Consider the following 15,855-nt stretch of genomic DNA (forward strand, 5'->3'; position numbering starts at 1 on the left):
TCCCCCATTTTTCAAATGAGTTTTATCATGCAGACACATTTTTCACTACTATAAAGTCACTGATTGAGCACTGATTGAAATTAGTTGTTGATTATCGATTTAATTGATTTGTTGCAGCAGTAAAGATTCATTCATCTGTGATTTGTCAAATATTCAGTATTTAAAATAAAAAAAATCTGTAATTTTTAACACTACGCAATCGTTTTCCAGCAATAGTAATTTATATACAAATGTATAGCTACATTACTGCTTTTCTCGTATATAATATTTAAACGAAGTAATTCTATTGATGTTAAAATACTTTCTCCTATCCAATTTTAATATGCAGAAAAAACTATAAGTAATCCATTGGTTTATTCATTCATTGCCTTTGGTGATTATTAGTGATGAAGAAATTAAAAACTCCCTGGACACCACATACTAACCTGTGTCCCGTTTATGTATCCTTCGCTTAATTTGAGCCGTTCTAACTCTGCATCACCAGTGACACGCCCGTTCTAGAGAAACAGAGAAAGGGAGAGGGGGAGAGAGAGCATTACGACAACAAAAAACATGCACAATAATAAGGGAGGCATCAAAGTTGCCAGTGATCGTGGCGCTGAACAATGCCATACATTCACAGTGACCACAGCAGGACACGGAATAAATACTGCATGTGCAACACACAATTAAAAAAAACAGAATCTTTTTTAAACTATTATTTCCATGCAAAGGATGCGTATGGGTAAACGACAAATTGCTCAAGTGACTGAAGTTAATGACACCATTGTAAAAGAAAAACATGACAGTGTAGCGGAAATGAATGATGGATGAACGAACGAATGCCAGGAATGAGGCAAGGGAGATGACTGCTACCAGAGAATATTACTCATGCATTTACACGACAATGGCATGCGGCGCCACTCAAATTCTCCAAGCGCAAACCACGCTGCTGTACTACTCGCGGTCCACAGAGGGAGCCGTGAAGGTTTACGGTAATCTTAGCTGACAGGTGGGTTGTGGGAACCTGTCAGCAGGTAGGAACAGAGCCTGCTCAGCACGTTAATATCTGCACAACTATGTCAACAGAGAGGAGATATACCTTATAGTGATGTTCCAAACACCAGTGACCAGCATCTTATCTCTATATAAGTGTGTGTGTGCGTGTGTGTGTGTGTGTATGTGAGAGAGAAAAAACATTGTGTACAAAACAGAAAGGATCAGAGAGGATTTTAGAAAGGAATAGTTCTTTCAAAAATGAAAAATGTCTTTATTTACTCACCCTCATGTTGTTCCAAACACACATGACTTTATTTTTTCCATGAAACAAAAAAGGAGATTTTAGGCAGTATGTCTCAAATCTCATTTGTGCTTGTGATTCATTCAAACGTGGAGTGTCAAGACGTGCAGCACCAGGTTTGGCGTCATCGTCAATAATCACTTGAGCACATTTACATGCACGATCTTACACCGACTGTGCTTGATAAAACACCAATGTCTAAGGCCATGCAAATGCCTCAAGGCCATAAACGGTTTAAGAAAAAACAATCAGCTCACGTAGATTTTTGCCCATTACCCCGATTTCGCATTGCATGTAAACACCTTGACCGCTGTTCTAACCAGCTAATCCAATGTGCGCAATTGTTGTGCGCATGCCTGTTTGTTTGGACGTCAAAACAAAGAATAATCATATGAGTTTATTAAGTCTTGCATGTCTTATCACTGCGTCAAACCTGGTACGACACATCTTGAAGCGCCACGCTTGAATGTACGCAAATGAGATTTGAGAGCCAAGGTGGAAGATTTTCTGTCAATAACAACTTACATTTCTGGCTGTTCCTCACACAATGCTATCATGTTGCTTCAGAAGACTTGAAATATAGTGTAGAGGTCCTATGTACTACTTTTATAGAATGTTTATGGTGCTCTCTCATAATTTTTGGTCATTGTTTGAAGAAAAAACAAAACAAAAAAAACACTCATTTTACAAATCTTGTGTGTTCAATGGAAGAAAGTCACTCTGTTTTGGAACAACATCCAAAGGAAGTGCCAGAATTCTAATTTTGGGTGAACTAACACTTTAAAAGTTTGTGAGATGCTGTTTTTCTGTTATACTGTTTTAGTATGATGTATTTAAGATACAAGCAACAAAAGTTAATGTGTTTGAGTATGTTGCTGGGAATCAACCTATCCAGTTTAATAAATCACTTGCAAGCACAGTCAATGCCCTTGAAGGAGGCGTGTCTTCCATCGTGTAACCAATCAGACAAGTCCTCTAATTCAAACAGTGTGCAGTGATTTAAAATTGAGAAGAGTAAGCTGAAAAAGTTCAAGACAATACTTAATGTGTTCATGTTGAGCAATCAAAAGATAGAGCTTTCCAAAATCCTCTTCTAAACACAAGGGAGACTCGACTTACTAAACTGGTTTGCTATCTCTGCGCTCACAGACATCAGCAGAAGGGGGTTTGGGTGTTGAGAAAGATTCTGTGATAATTGAGACATTCAGCATAAGGACAGTGAAAAAACAAACACAGAATTCCTCTTCACTGAAGAACATTCATTCCACATTGTCAGACAGACAGTTAGTTATTACATATGTACAACATACAGACATGCTTTTGTGAAGACCAGTTGGTGGCATTCAAAAAAATGACAAGACATAAAATGTCAAGGTTTGAAGGAATAATGTGATGGCAACACAAACTGGGGGGTACGAAGAACCACCATGCAAGGGAAACTTAAACTTGGTGTGGAAATGATGGCAGCGTCAATGACGACATAGAAGAAAGCGATTGATACAAATATAAACAAAACAATGGCAATGAACGCAATGGTGAAAGAAGGGTTAATCGCCATGCTCCTCAAGGTGTCCAAGATTACAACGGATGCAATGGTGCAAAGAGATGCTGCTGTAAGAGATGCAGGGAGGTGGGGCAAGATGACGTTTAAGATGAACATGGGGGTGAAACATCATAGGGTGATGACGTGGGAAACCCTGCTGCTGCGTGATTGGCTGGAAAGGCGTTACCTGCAGGGTGGGGAGGGGGCGGGGAAGGGTTCCGGAGGGCCCCACACTCCTCCTCTCCTCCTCCAGAGCTCGAGTCAGACGTTCAAACTGCATCTCCTGCTCTCGCACGGAGGCCAGGAGAGATGCGGCATTCTCACACTGCTCCATACACACTGAGAGAAAGAGGACAGGGTTACACACTCGCACAAACATCATGAGAATGAGTGCTTTACACACTCCACACATCTCATGAAAACACAAAGGAGAAACATGACTGCATGCACTCCATGCAGAACAACAGACACTTGTACAGAGAAATGCATAGCCCCATCTAAGATGGTGTGCACTAGGGATGTGTCAGGATGGACGATCAGTTCAGTGTTTCCCAATCTTGGTCCTGGAGGAAACCCTCATTTTGGATCTCTCTCTAAACTAACACACCGGATTCAACTAATCAGCTCATTAGTGGAGGGCTCCAAAACCTAAATGGATCCTTTTTGAAACAGAAGTAAACTACAGCAGGGTAAGGGAGGGAGCACAGCAAATATTTTTGCATTCCCATTTTTCCAACAGCAAAAGAAAAAATCCACTTCTACGCTTCCACAATGGTGGATTCCAACAGTCAGAACACAGTAAGATGCCAATTGAGGCTACTTCTACATGAATCCAGACACATTTGAAAACAGCATTTTCGTTTTTGAAACACTGTCCACACGGAAACTTATGAAAATGCTTAAATCCCCTTATGCACATGCAAAAAAAAAAAGTAAAAAAATAATAATTTTAAAAATCGCCGTTGCATGTACGGTCTGAAACGCTATCGATCTTGCGTTCCGTCATCAAACAACAATTCCGAGTTAAGTTCCCGTCACCTTTGTACATTCACCTTGCATTCCTTCAAAGTAAAATTTATTTTTAACAACACTATCAAAGTGAATATCATGCACAACAGCACTGCTACAACACATCTTGAGTGTTTTGGTTGAATGGGTCACATGACTGTCACATGACAACAAATGTGTCATCATTTTCCCAGTCCACTCTACAACAAGTAGACGGCATTTTCAAATCTATCCACTTGTGTGAGCGTTTTCAAAAAGCTCAGTTTTCACTAAAAACACAATCTCAGTGTGGACGGAAGGCCAAAACTTAGAGAAAAAGATGCGTTTTCAAACAAAACCATATTAGTGTGGACGTGGCCTTTCCGTCACGCTCAGCAACTGTATATGAAACCCCATCACAGCAGTGGTGACTTTTTCACCTTAATGACAGGATTATAAAACTTTTTTTTTTTTTTATTTACACAAAAAAGAAGAAAAAAAAAATTATTATGCTGCTAAAAGACGTCACGTCTTCACAGTCTGCGAAACGGGTCAACTGGGTGCGTCAGATAAGGGAGACACACAAAATGCGCAGTTCTGAGGTACTCCATGAGCAGGATTGAAAACCACTGAACTAGTTTATCTAGACTTTGTTCTAATTTTTGTTTTAGATTTAATATTTTTAACACTGGGACTTTAAATTTAATGAATTTAGAGAGGAAACTTCTCAGAGAGGGTATTCGCAGGCTGACAGCGCACTGAACTTCTGTGTGCTGTTGGACTAACAGTATGATAAAATTTCTCTGAGAAATGTAATCCTAAATACACCCCTTTAAAGCACCATAGCTACAGCCTGTCCAAACTGGGTTTTTTTTTTTTTTTTTTTACACAAATACACAGCACTTTATATTGGAATATCTGTCATGTGCTTTGCATTGGATGGCTGAGAAATTTGCAGCATTTTTTACAATTTAAGGCCAAAGTATACTCCGGTTTTCTGTGTTCCAGTTTGTCTCGCGCACAGTGCACGACACAAATTTTGCGATCCGCACAGTACTACCCAGTTTTTCAATACACGCAGACAGTCTGCATCTGTGTGCATCAACTGCACATGTACCTTAAGTTGACTGTATTATTAGGGCTGTAATGATACAATTTTGCCGGATATTGTATCGATAGTTTAGATCCTTGTATCAATTTTATTATTTATATATTTATATGTGTGTGCATATCATGTCCTAAAGTTAATAATGAATCTGGTCTTCTAAATAAGCACACACCTTGAGATCAGCACCTTGCAGTGCAATCACAGCTGCATTTATGAGCTGCGAGAGAGATTGAAACTGAACCTGAAAAACGGTTTATTACAAGGTTTTTGCAGTAAACAGTTCTGAAATGTCATAAACGAGAATGCCGGTTTCTTTACACTGCTTATCTTAAGGGATTAAGAGAAAGTGGTTTAACACACCTGGGTTTCTCCCGGAGAACGCTACTTAGGTGGCCTTGCAAATGCGCAAGCGCTGTTGTCACAGTTTTTGAAGAGTCTGCATGTGCTTGAACAGACCGGTTAACAAATGTCATAGGATGGAGCCCAACAACAAGTCAAAACAGCAGAAAGAATTAAACATTTCTGTGTCCAATGGAAAAAGCACATGCACTATAAACTATACCTATTTACCCAACAACATAAAATATTGACTGTCCCTCACATTCGCGTATATACGCAAGTACATCGGGGGTATCCCAGAGATTTATGTAGAAGGGAAACCCCACTATTGCAGTGCAATTCTCCTGCAGGTTGCAACAACGTTAAGGAAACAAACACAGCAACAACTCTGGAATATCTGGAATTATAGCAAAGCAATGGAGAATAAAATAGTGAAGTCTTCCTCGGATGCCATGTTTGTTATTTACACAAGCATTGCAGGGAAATTATGTTGCCGTGGAGAAAGCTGCTTACTGACCGTAAAGAGAAAGCAGTGAACACAGTGCATGTAAACGGGAATGCCACTATCTTGAAATAAGCTGCTTTCTAGTGTCTATATAAACGTAGTTAATGAGTCGCACATTTTGCGATCCAACTACCATATTGCGATGTATTGAATCGTGATATATTTTTCAAAAGGGCTTGCGATAATGGCATGATTTTAATACGTTGAAAAGTAACGTTTATAGCGACGAAGATAGCAGAGAACAGACCGGGTGCGCGATTGTCACTTGGTGTGTGTGGAGTGTGCAGATGAGCAGAGGGAGGCCACATTTCAGTAAGCTGTAATGTATCTTTCAATATACCCTCTGATATTCATTCATGTTTCTTTTTTCGTGCTATAAGAGAGAGCTATCGCACTTGGTCACACACAGCATTAAAGAGTATGAACAAAACATTTGTGCAGTTAAAATGAGACCAGACGTCAGATTGAAACTCAAATTTGGCTTGTTTAATGGCCACTTTGGATACATAAAAGGATGGGTTTCAATGAATGGATTGTCCCGTGAAATCATTCCTCTCAGTTTGAAGCGCAGCTTGGACTACAAATAAAAGTCCCACATTGAATGAACCAATTATGAAATAAATACGAACATGAAAGTGTAAAAATAAAATTTCACCACACAGACTATTTTAAGATATCCCACAATATGGTGAAATTAACTTTATATTCATATGCCTTTTTTTTATTTATAAAATACAAATATTTAAATGTGAATTTTAATATCTGCTACATAGCTAATGGTAAAACTGTAAATATTACACACAGTATAAATGTAATTTGGAACAAAGTACAAGTATTTTTATGAAGTTTTTTTTTTTTAATTGAGCGGTGGGGGTTCTGATGTTCTGTGCAGTCCGATGTCACCATCAGAGGATTATCGTATCACATATCGAATATCGCATTATCCAACAACTTAACGCATATCTAATTTTTCCTCCATATCATGCAGCCCTATCTGAAATTATAGTCTGGCCTTTATTTTATTTTTTATGTATACATACAAATGGCTGATGTGCCATCATCGAGTGAGCATCGTATTAAACAAAAATTACAAATATGTCGAAACCACTACGATCTGTTTCATTCAGACACAATACATAAAGCAGTTTTTGACCACAAAAACACATCCTGTGTAAACGCCCCCTTAGAAACCTGTCTGACTGGCATGTGATGGACAATGAACATGACCCAAATGTCAGCCAAATTATAAAGGGCTCCCTTAAGACCGACTAGTCGTTCAGACAACCCACCAACTATTGGATTACAAAAATGTCATTTTGCACATCCCTAGTGTGTACCATATGACCCATAGAGCAAGCAAATTCAAGAAGCATTGACAGAAACAGACTGAAAAATGGGAAAGCAAAGAAATGTGAGAGATAGAGAGAACATAACAGACAGAAAATAAAACCAGGGTTTCATGAGCTGTGAAAAAAGTGCGCGAGCGAGACAGGTGCTAACAAAGGTCTTCAGATGCAGGCGTGATCACGCCGTCACTGCTGAGTGACAGCACACAGAGGAAACCAGACCGGTTTCATTCACACAGAGAGCAGAGCGAATCAGATGCTGTGTGAGAAGAGATCATGTACAGGCAGGCATAATGAGTGCAGACACAACAAGGAATGAGCCACGGTCTACTCGACTCGAGAATGGCTCCACAACCGTATCAAAGCTAAAAACTGTGCTGGCCTCTATAGAGGTCATTTTACTGTTTGACAACTAAAACACTAACTCAACGTTTTCATGCTTAAAATGACACCCCTATCAGAAAGTACAGTGTACTATGGTGCAGTAATGGTATTACATATTCATGTAGTACTCCCAAAAAATGGTACGCTGTACTTCAAAAAATACGGTATTATCATTGTATTACTGTGGTAAACCATCCAAAAAACATTATACTTTTATATATATATAAACACATCATGGAGGGGCCTGGGGTGCTCAGCAAGTAAAGACGCTGACTACCACACTTGGAGTCAAGTTGCAAGTTCGAATCCAGGGCGTGCTGAGTGACTCCAATCAGGCTTCCTAAGCAACCAATTGGCCTGGTTGCTAGGGTGGGTAAAGTCACGGTGGGTTAACCTCCTCGTGGTCGCTATAATGTGGTTCTCGCTCTAGGTGGGGTGCTTGATGAGTTGTGCATGGATGCCGCGGAGAATAGCGTGAGCCTCCATAGGCGCTAGGTCTCCGTGGTAACATGCTCAACAAGCCACATAAAATGCACGGATTGACGGTCTCAGACACGGAGGCAACTGAGATTCGCCCTTCGCCACCCGGATTGAGGCGAGTCACTATGCTACCACGAGGGCTTAGAACGCATTGGGAACTGGGCATGTCAAATTGGGGAGAAAATCAAAAAAAAAAAAAATTTAATTAAAAAGAAATAAACAACACATCATGGAACTAAATTAGGGATGGGCATTTTGGTAATTTTGTCTACTCGTCTTTGGCTGCAGCATTGCGTCTTGCTGTTCCAGTGTATCATCTATTCATTATTATAGGTTGTTATAAAAATAATCTGTTACAAAATATACAAAAGATTGCATAATCAAAATATAATGCATCATATTTTGTCATTATGTGAAGATTCGCTGCCCAACTCAATGAATGTGCACAACGCGCATCTGTCTGTTCTTCCTTCAGGTTACCGTAGAAATCTTAGTAAGCGCGCACTGTCTGAACTGTCTATTTTCAAATCGCGGTTGGCTTAACTGGAGATGCCATAATCATCGCCTTTTAATGTGTGTGTTAGGTTGGAGTTCAGTTTTGAAGATGATGCATTCTGTTCCATTTAGCTGCGCTTGGTCTAGCATTTTGAAACACTCGCCTGTGGTATATGCGCTGCTTCAGCACGTTGAGTCCACTACCACACGCCTGGTGTGTGTGTGTTTGTGTCCTCAAGTGTTCGCACCTGTGGGAAAGCTACGATGCTCTGTATTGATGTTGCTGTGATGATTCATGAAGCGTTCCATTCAACTAGGAGGGTCGGAATTTCCACCTTTCAACTAGGGAAAGTGCAACGGAATGACACATTATGTCGGACTTCTAACTTAGAAACTCGTGCGGAAATCTTCAACTCCAATTTCGTTGAGATGCAGGTGTGTGTTATGTCACGCAAACATTTCTGCACCCAGGGCAGGGAGGTCAGTCAGTGACAAACATTCACTTTTATAAAATAATATCCATTAACACTCAAAGTTCTTACATTAAAGAATAATAAAACATGTTTAGCAAACGTTTTGCAGAGACAGGTGTTCAAAGCACGGTTAATTACGCTCTCTTTTGATTATTGTAATGGTAGCATTGCAGCGTTGTATATCAGTTTGGTTGATACGAGACGTCACTGAGAATCAATGTACCCCTCAAACCCACAATGTAATCAATATCAAAATTAAAAATAAGCTCTCTCTTTGAAGCGTTTGTGTTTAGTTGTCAAGTAAGTCGCTGAATTTTTAATTAAGTGAAGAGTCACATCATGCATGATCACCACCGATCATTGCTGCCACATCCGAGTACCCATGCCCATTCCTAAACTAAATGCTTATTTTTTTACACAGTGCTCCAATAAACTTTAAAGAATAATATTGTACTGCCATGGTAAGTCCACAAAAAAACATGGTACATAATTATACCATGGTACATGTTCAAAAAACTTGGAAATACCATGGAAATTACATACCAAGGAACTGAATGATTATAATATTTATACACCTTGCTATTTACTTACATAATGCTTCAATTTATCATGGTAAAAACTCAAACAAAACATGGTAATACAATCATACATTGGGCATTGCATCTCACTACAGCCTTAATTGGCTTTCATTAAATTGAGACAATCTTCCCCTTTCAACTTCAGCTTTGTGCAGGTGAAAAAAAACCTGCGTGGTCTGCATCAAGCTCAACGTTCAGATCAGCTCTCCGGTAAAATGCTCCAAAGCAAGACTGATGTCACACACGGGAAGCTGAGTCAAGGATCTTTGGTAGATCTGGCTGGGAAAAGACAGCATGAGGGCACTAAAGAAGAAGGGTTGCCATGGTGTATGATGTTACCGGTTTTACTCGGTACATGGGACAACACCGGTGTGAAATTTTATACCAGGTAAAAGGGGGAAACATTATGAATGGAACTTCCAATACCAATACAATAGCCTAACAAATAGAATAGCCTTAATTAAAGAATAGTTGCCTAATTAAGAGTTTGCAACCCATGATAAATTAAACTAAATGACACATTGAAAGCCAGATGTTCCGTACCTACGTATCATATTACACTGGCAGCAAAGTATGCGCACTGACAGAAGATGTTTAATTGCAGGTAGCGAAAATAATGTGCAAGGTGGGTAACTGCAAATCTCGGATTCGGAATGACACAAGAAATGCTTTTAGACACACAGGCATGCGCTTGAAGAAACACACTATTATATTTTTAAGAACAGGTGAGAGAATAGTCATCTATGCGCATGTCTGATGCGCTGTTTGTTCGGAGGTGTGGAACACGCGTATGTAAAGGGTGCTCACTTTTTTTTTTTTCAGTCTTCTGAACATTTTTTGCAAGAACAGTATCATCTATGAGAATGCTGCAAATGACCTCAGACCACCTCAGCTCAGGAGGTGTTTTGAGTTCAGTTCGCTTTATTTCCACAGAGCAGTTCGTTGTGAGCGCATCTCTGCAGGGTCATGTTATATATAGCCTGTGATTAAATCATAAAATAATGCAAAAACACGTTCACCTCAAACCATTGTTTATATTTCAGTGATTATTATCATCATTATAATTATTAGGTTTACGTTTATAATTGTTTTTATATCTTAATTTGTATTAGTAATTTTCCACCTGTTGTCATAGACGGATACTTGTGTGACAGTAAATGGAAAGGTGGTTATGTATGTTTTTTGTTGTTGTTTTTTACCACTTCGTTATTTTAATTGATTTTTCGTTTGAAGTGCAGTTTGAATTTAGAAATGTCTTTGGTTGAAGTTTTTCGTTTTTAAATAAATGAATTTAATTTTCAATGCAAAATCACTAAAGCAAGAATATTCACCAATCCTTCAGTTGATGATGTAATTGGATATGGTGTTTGTTTTATTATTTTTTTATAAAATATTGTGAACATATTTCTTGCATATGCCCAGCCCTAGGAGGGAACAAAAATGTATTCACACATTTAAAGCCTTTTCCCTTCCTAAGCAGCTAAACTGGGTGCTGGGATGAAAGGTAATAAAACACCAATATTAAACTCGCAACAACCCACAATAATTGATGCATTTGCCAGGACAGCAAAATATCCGACTGGTAGCCCACGATGGAGAGAATGCACGGATGAAGTAGGTTCGTTGCCAAAGAGATGTTGCCCTTCACAACTGTTGAAAAGCCATCTTTCAAAAAGTTGAACACACATTTTAATTCCACTTCATTTTTTTCAGTTTTATTTGAATTTTTTGTTAAAATAAAAAAGTTCAAAGTTTGAAATCAAGCTGCCTTGCATTATTGTGTAGGCTATTGCTTAACGAAAAATTACCCCATAGTACCACTTAGTACCCCATCCAACCAGTGGTAATACGGTGGGAGTCGGTTTGAATGTTAACACCGCACCGGTGTGAAAATTATTATATCGTGGCAAGTCTATAAAGTCATACATGCATATAATCAAGATAAAGGGAACTAACTGGAACAAACTGGGAATACTATTCAACGGAACAAGAGAGGTCCAATCATGTGCAATTGGACTCCCTCAAATCCTCAAGTTTATTACAGTCAATACAAAGTGAAAGAGAAACAAACCCCTAACTACACCTGCCCTCATTCATCAATCATTACTATGCATCGTCAAAACAAAGATAACTCATCCACTGCACAAAAGAGACAAAAGGTAAAAACAAAATTCTAAAACAGCAACAAAACAACTGATCCATGAACAAGCAGTAATACTTAAGCAACCAAATTTCCCCTATGTTCACATGCTAACACCTACATTTTCTGAAGTTAGTCTTTGATTCTTCTAACATTTTTACATCTGCCAGGCGAGAAACATTCTGCAAGTTTGATCGCTTAAAAATAGGGCTGGTATCAGTACAGATTTCCCTATTCGGTTCCAATTTTGACTCGATTCCGATAAATTAGTATATTTCATCTTGAATGTCCGTTTTGCTTACATATGAGAGTAAACTAATGATTCTCGATACCAATTTCGATACCACCACAAAATACTAGTTTCAAGTTCAATCAATTATTCAAGACAAGGAACAGTCAGTAATTAAGATCAAAGAAAAAAATGACAAGCAATAGAACAAAGTAACAAAATTACTGGTCTTCAATCTGTGATTATGATACATTAATAGTTAGGGCTGGGTACTGATACAGACTGCCAGATTCGATTAAAATGGGTATATTTCTTTTATAATGTCCCTTTTGATAACATATGAAAGAATTTCTTTCCCAGCTAATACTGTTAATTATACAGGGGACCTTCAAACGAAAGTAAATTCCAAAAATATTAATTTAACTAATAATATTTTATTAGCTATTCATCATGTCAAATTTTGGCTTTTGAAAAATAACAAATCCATGTATTCAATCAATAAGATATTATATTTCACATTTTTCGTTGTTACATTTTTAATTGTATAATTTGTACTATTTACAACTGTTTACACTGATTTGTTGAACATGTGCTGAAATAGGTACTGTATCTAACAAAACTGGCATTTCTGTAAAGAGCATCTGTAAATGAGCGCATGTTAACGAGAGAGACACAAATGGCTCTATGTCATCCGTGCTATGCATTATTAGAATTAAATGTTTATTTTTTGTTGTTTTTTGATCAGCAATTGACTATAGACAACAGAAAGGGTATTAAAAGAAACATTTTAACAGAAAACTCTCAGCACCTGGTCACAGCATTCTACAACAGTGGACTCTTTATCAGCATACTGAAGCCAAAATCGTGTATGATCTACAAGGATGGATCTACCCTTTTGAAGTTTCCAAACATCTGTAACAGAGCCACTGTAAAAATAAAGCACAAACGCTACTGGGAATTTCTGGACCTCTCTCTCCTCCTAACATGTAACTATAGCATAACTACCATGGATGTCAGAAACTATTTTAAGAAGACCACAAAAACGTATCAATCCAAGAGTGAAAAAGTATCCCAAAAACAAACAGTGGCTCCTACCATGAGAACATGAATCAAATGGAAGCGAGCGGGAGCCAAGGCCAAATGTACAAAACAGCATAGGAGAGGTTCCGCCCCTGATTTAATGACCAGTGTAGCCTCGAATGTTTCAGGCAGCTAACCCAACCCACAAAAAACACACATGACTTGCTCTCTCTCGTGCCACACCACGGTGTGTGTGTGTGTGTGAGACAGAGGAAATATTTGCAGCTGTCTGCCTAGTAGTGAACTCAACAATAGGAAATGTGTGTCCACTACAGAGAATCGGTTGAGAGCAGGACAGCAGGGTGTGCATATGTGCTGGTGACTTTAGTTCGCGGAGTGGGGGGGATTGTGGGTGGGTGTGTTGATTGCATTGTCCTTGAAAGTACACACACAGCAGTCAGTTTCATCAACGATTGAAACTGTTTTCACCATCTCTTCGACTTCCCTTCCCATAAAGCAAACAGACTCTTGTAGAAAGTCAGGGATGGACACACACACACACACACACACACACACACACACACACACATTCCTGCTTGTATTGTGGCATGTCAGATCCTGTCTCAGCTCGAAAATGACTGGAAAACACTTCCCATTCTTTTACCTTATATGTCACTCTCTCTCTAAATTCCCTATGACATATGTATGTCCTCATTCCTTCCCCTAGCTTCTGATTGAAAAGTGTGTAATTGATGAATCATACAGCTTTCAGACTGTTTCACATTCAGGTATGCATCATCTAGAACAATGCTTCCAACCTGGGCTTGCCAGAGCTTCATGGGGGGGGTCACCAAGCTCTCTCTATTTTGAGGATAACAAGAAGAAAATAACTGAATGTGTGGAAAGTTACAATTATTTTTGTAATAAAGCAATCAAACAGGGCTATTTTTTTGTATTTTAATACTGAATTGTTTATGAAAAGACAAGATATACTGTATGTCTAACATAGGTTGTTTTTTAAGGCATGCATCTCGCAAGAGTAGGTAAGGACGCAGAGTTTTTTTAAAGATGCAGCAAAATTGCTAGTTCTATGTACAGTACTGAGCAACAATCAGTACATCAGGCTAGCTAGCCAAACGAATGCAACGACTATGGCAAAACGTCAGGAAGAAGAGAAAAAAAAAACAAATGGTAAAAAGGGTTTATTTGGTTTTATTTATTATTTATTTGGATTATGATTTAATTTGGTTTCATTGAGGCAATGGACAAAGTTTGAATTGAGCATGTGATTTGTAGTGAAAGACCAGCAAATGAAACATGAATGAATAAACTAGGTGCGCGATTGAGATATACAGCAGCATATATTCTCCATTTTTTTCAACATTAACAGATTGGCCATTTACAAGAGATGACACATTTCAGTAGACTGTACTGTACTCTTCATATAACCTTAATTATTCATGGTTTTTTTCATGCTACGTTGGAGAGAGCGTTGTGCCACTCCGTTTGAATGTGCAGCTACAGCGACCTGCCACACAAAGCATTATAGAGCATCAAAACAATATTTATTGTTTGTATTTTGTGATCAAAATTGACATAATTTGAAGGCTGAGACTAAAATAGAGTTTCTCCAAAACACTTCTTCTGGTTAAAATGATGGAACGCATCACATTTGTGGATATGCAGCTAAAGCGAAAGCCATATATTATATGCAGCCTATATGCAATTTGGAACAAAGACAACTACAATATGTTTGTGTTCACTGGACAGACAATCTATTCTGGCGAACCTGTGCATATTGCTGTGGGACGTTCGCAGGAGAGGGAGTCGTTTAGGATTTTGAAAGTTAAAATAGGGGTCCCCTGGAAAAAAGGCTGGAACCACTGATCTAGACAACACTCAATCATTTAGACACAAAGGCTTATAAAGTCTGATACACTTTTCATTGTAATTTCAACTTGGAACACAGAATAGAGGGTTTTACCTTGATTTAAACCCTTTGGGCACTAATATGTTACAAATATTAGATGTCCATCATTGGTTACATGTGCATGACTTTGGATGGGGAGATTTCTGGGAAAATTCAACACATAGAAGTGACACTTTGCAAATCTTGACACCATCAAACCCACAACTAGAGGTGGGAAAACATAGATATGTTGAAGTATCGTCATATTTTTTCTCATGATACTGTATTGATATTTGCACGTTAAATATTGATATTTACATTTTTCCACATTAATATTGTGGTGATGGGGAAAAAAATTCTCTCTTTACCAAATCGATCTAGGAAAACAACAACAGTCCCTTAGAAGGTGCAGTTATCATGCTTAACACAATCACCCTCCTTTACTAAAATGTATCAAGATTTTATAGTAACATTATCTGAGGTATTTTGACAAATGTTAGTATCATACAATAGGCTAACCTTTTAGGTGTAATAATGTTATTTAAGTGTTTAGGCTACTATTGTATTCATAAACACTAATTTAGTTTTAGAAAGACATTGACATAACCACAGAAATAGGGAGCCATTATGGTCTTATATTTTTATGGCTTTGCACTGTACATAGACATTAGGAAATAAACTGGTCTTGTTTTGCAAATTGGCACTTATATTAATTTAACAAATGCATTTGCTGATTTGGAAATAGTTCTCTAAAGTTCGATGAAGATGAATGAGAAACACTGAGTGAAATGTCACAACATATCGTAGTTTTGAATCGCAATAATATTGTATCGTGACCCAAATATCAATATTATAGCATATCGCCAGTTACCTTGCGATTCCCACCCCTACTTACAACACAAGTAGTTTTCTGTTGTAGGTGTGATGTCTAGCTGGTTATGATTCACAACGAGGAAAAAAATTAGGCCATGTCCAAAACTGAAGGCAGCTGACTTGCTGCACAGGCAGTTAATGACTTAACAGGTATTTCTGTATGAACG

General features: G+C 38.3%; 1 protein-coding gene across 4 annotated transcripts in view; it reads right to left on the bottom strand.

Annotated features, from left to right (window-relative positions):
- The window catches only part of LOC127444563 (catenin delta-1-like), a 54,194-nt gene that overhangs the window by 27,679 nt on the left and 10,660 nt on the right, over positions 1 to 15,855 (bottom strand). For 3 of the 4 annotated variants that reach the window (XM_051704001.1, XM_051704002.1, XM_051704003.1), the window contains exons 2-3: positions 3,010 to 3,161; positions 426 to 497 (exon numbers count right to left, since the gene is read on the bottom strand). In XM_051704001.1, coding sequence (XP_051559961.1) covers positions 426 to 497; positions 3,010 to 3,156 — 219 coding nt within the window. In that variant the 5' untranslated portion in view covers positions 3,157 to 3,161. The remainder of the gene's footprint in view (positions 1 to 425; positions 498 to 3,009; positions 3,162 to 15,855) is intronic. The other variant, XM_051704004.1, reaches the window with a different exon arrangement.

This window comes from Myxocyprinus asiaticus, chromosome 8 (assembly GCF_019703515.2).
Source record: "Myxocyprinus asiaticus isolate MX2 ecotype Aquarium Trade chromosome 8, UBuf_Myxa_2, whole genome shotgun sequence".
NCBI classification, from domain to species: Eukaryota; Metazoa; Chordata; class Actinopteri; order Cypriniformes; family Catostomidae; genus Myxocyprinus; species Myxocyprinus asiaticus.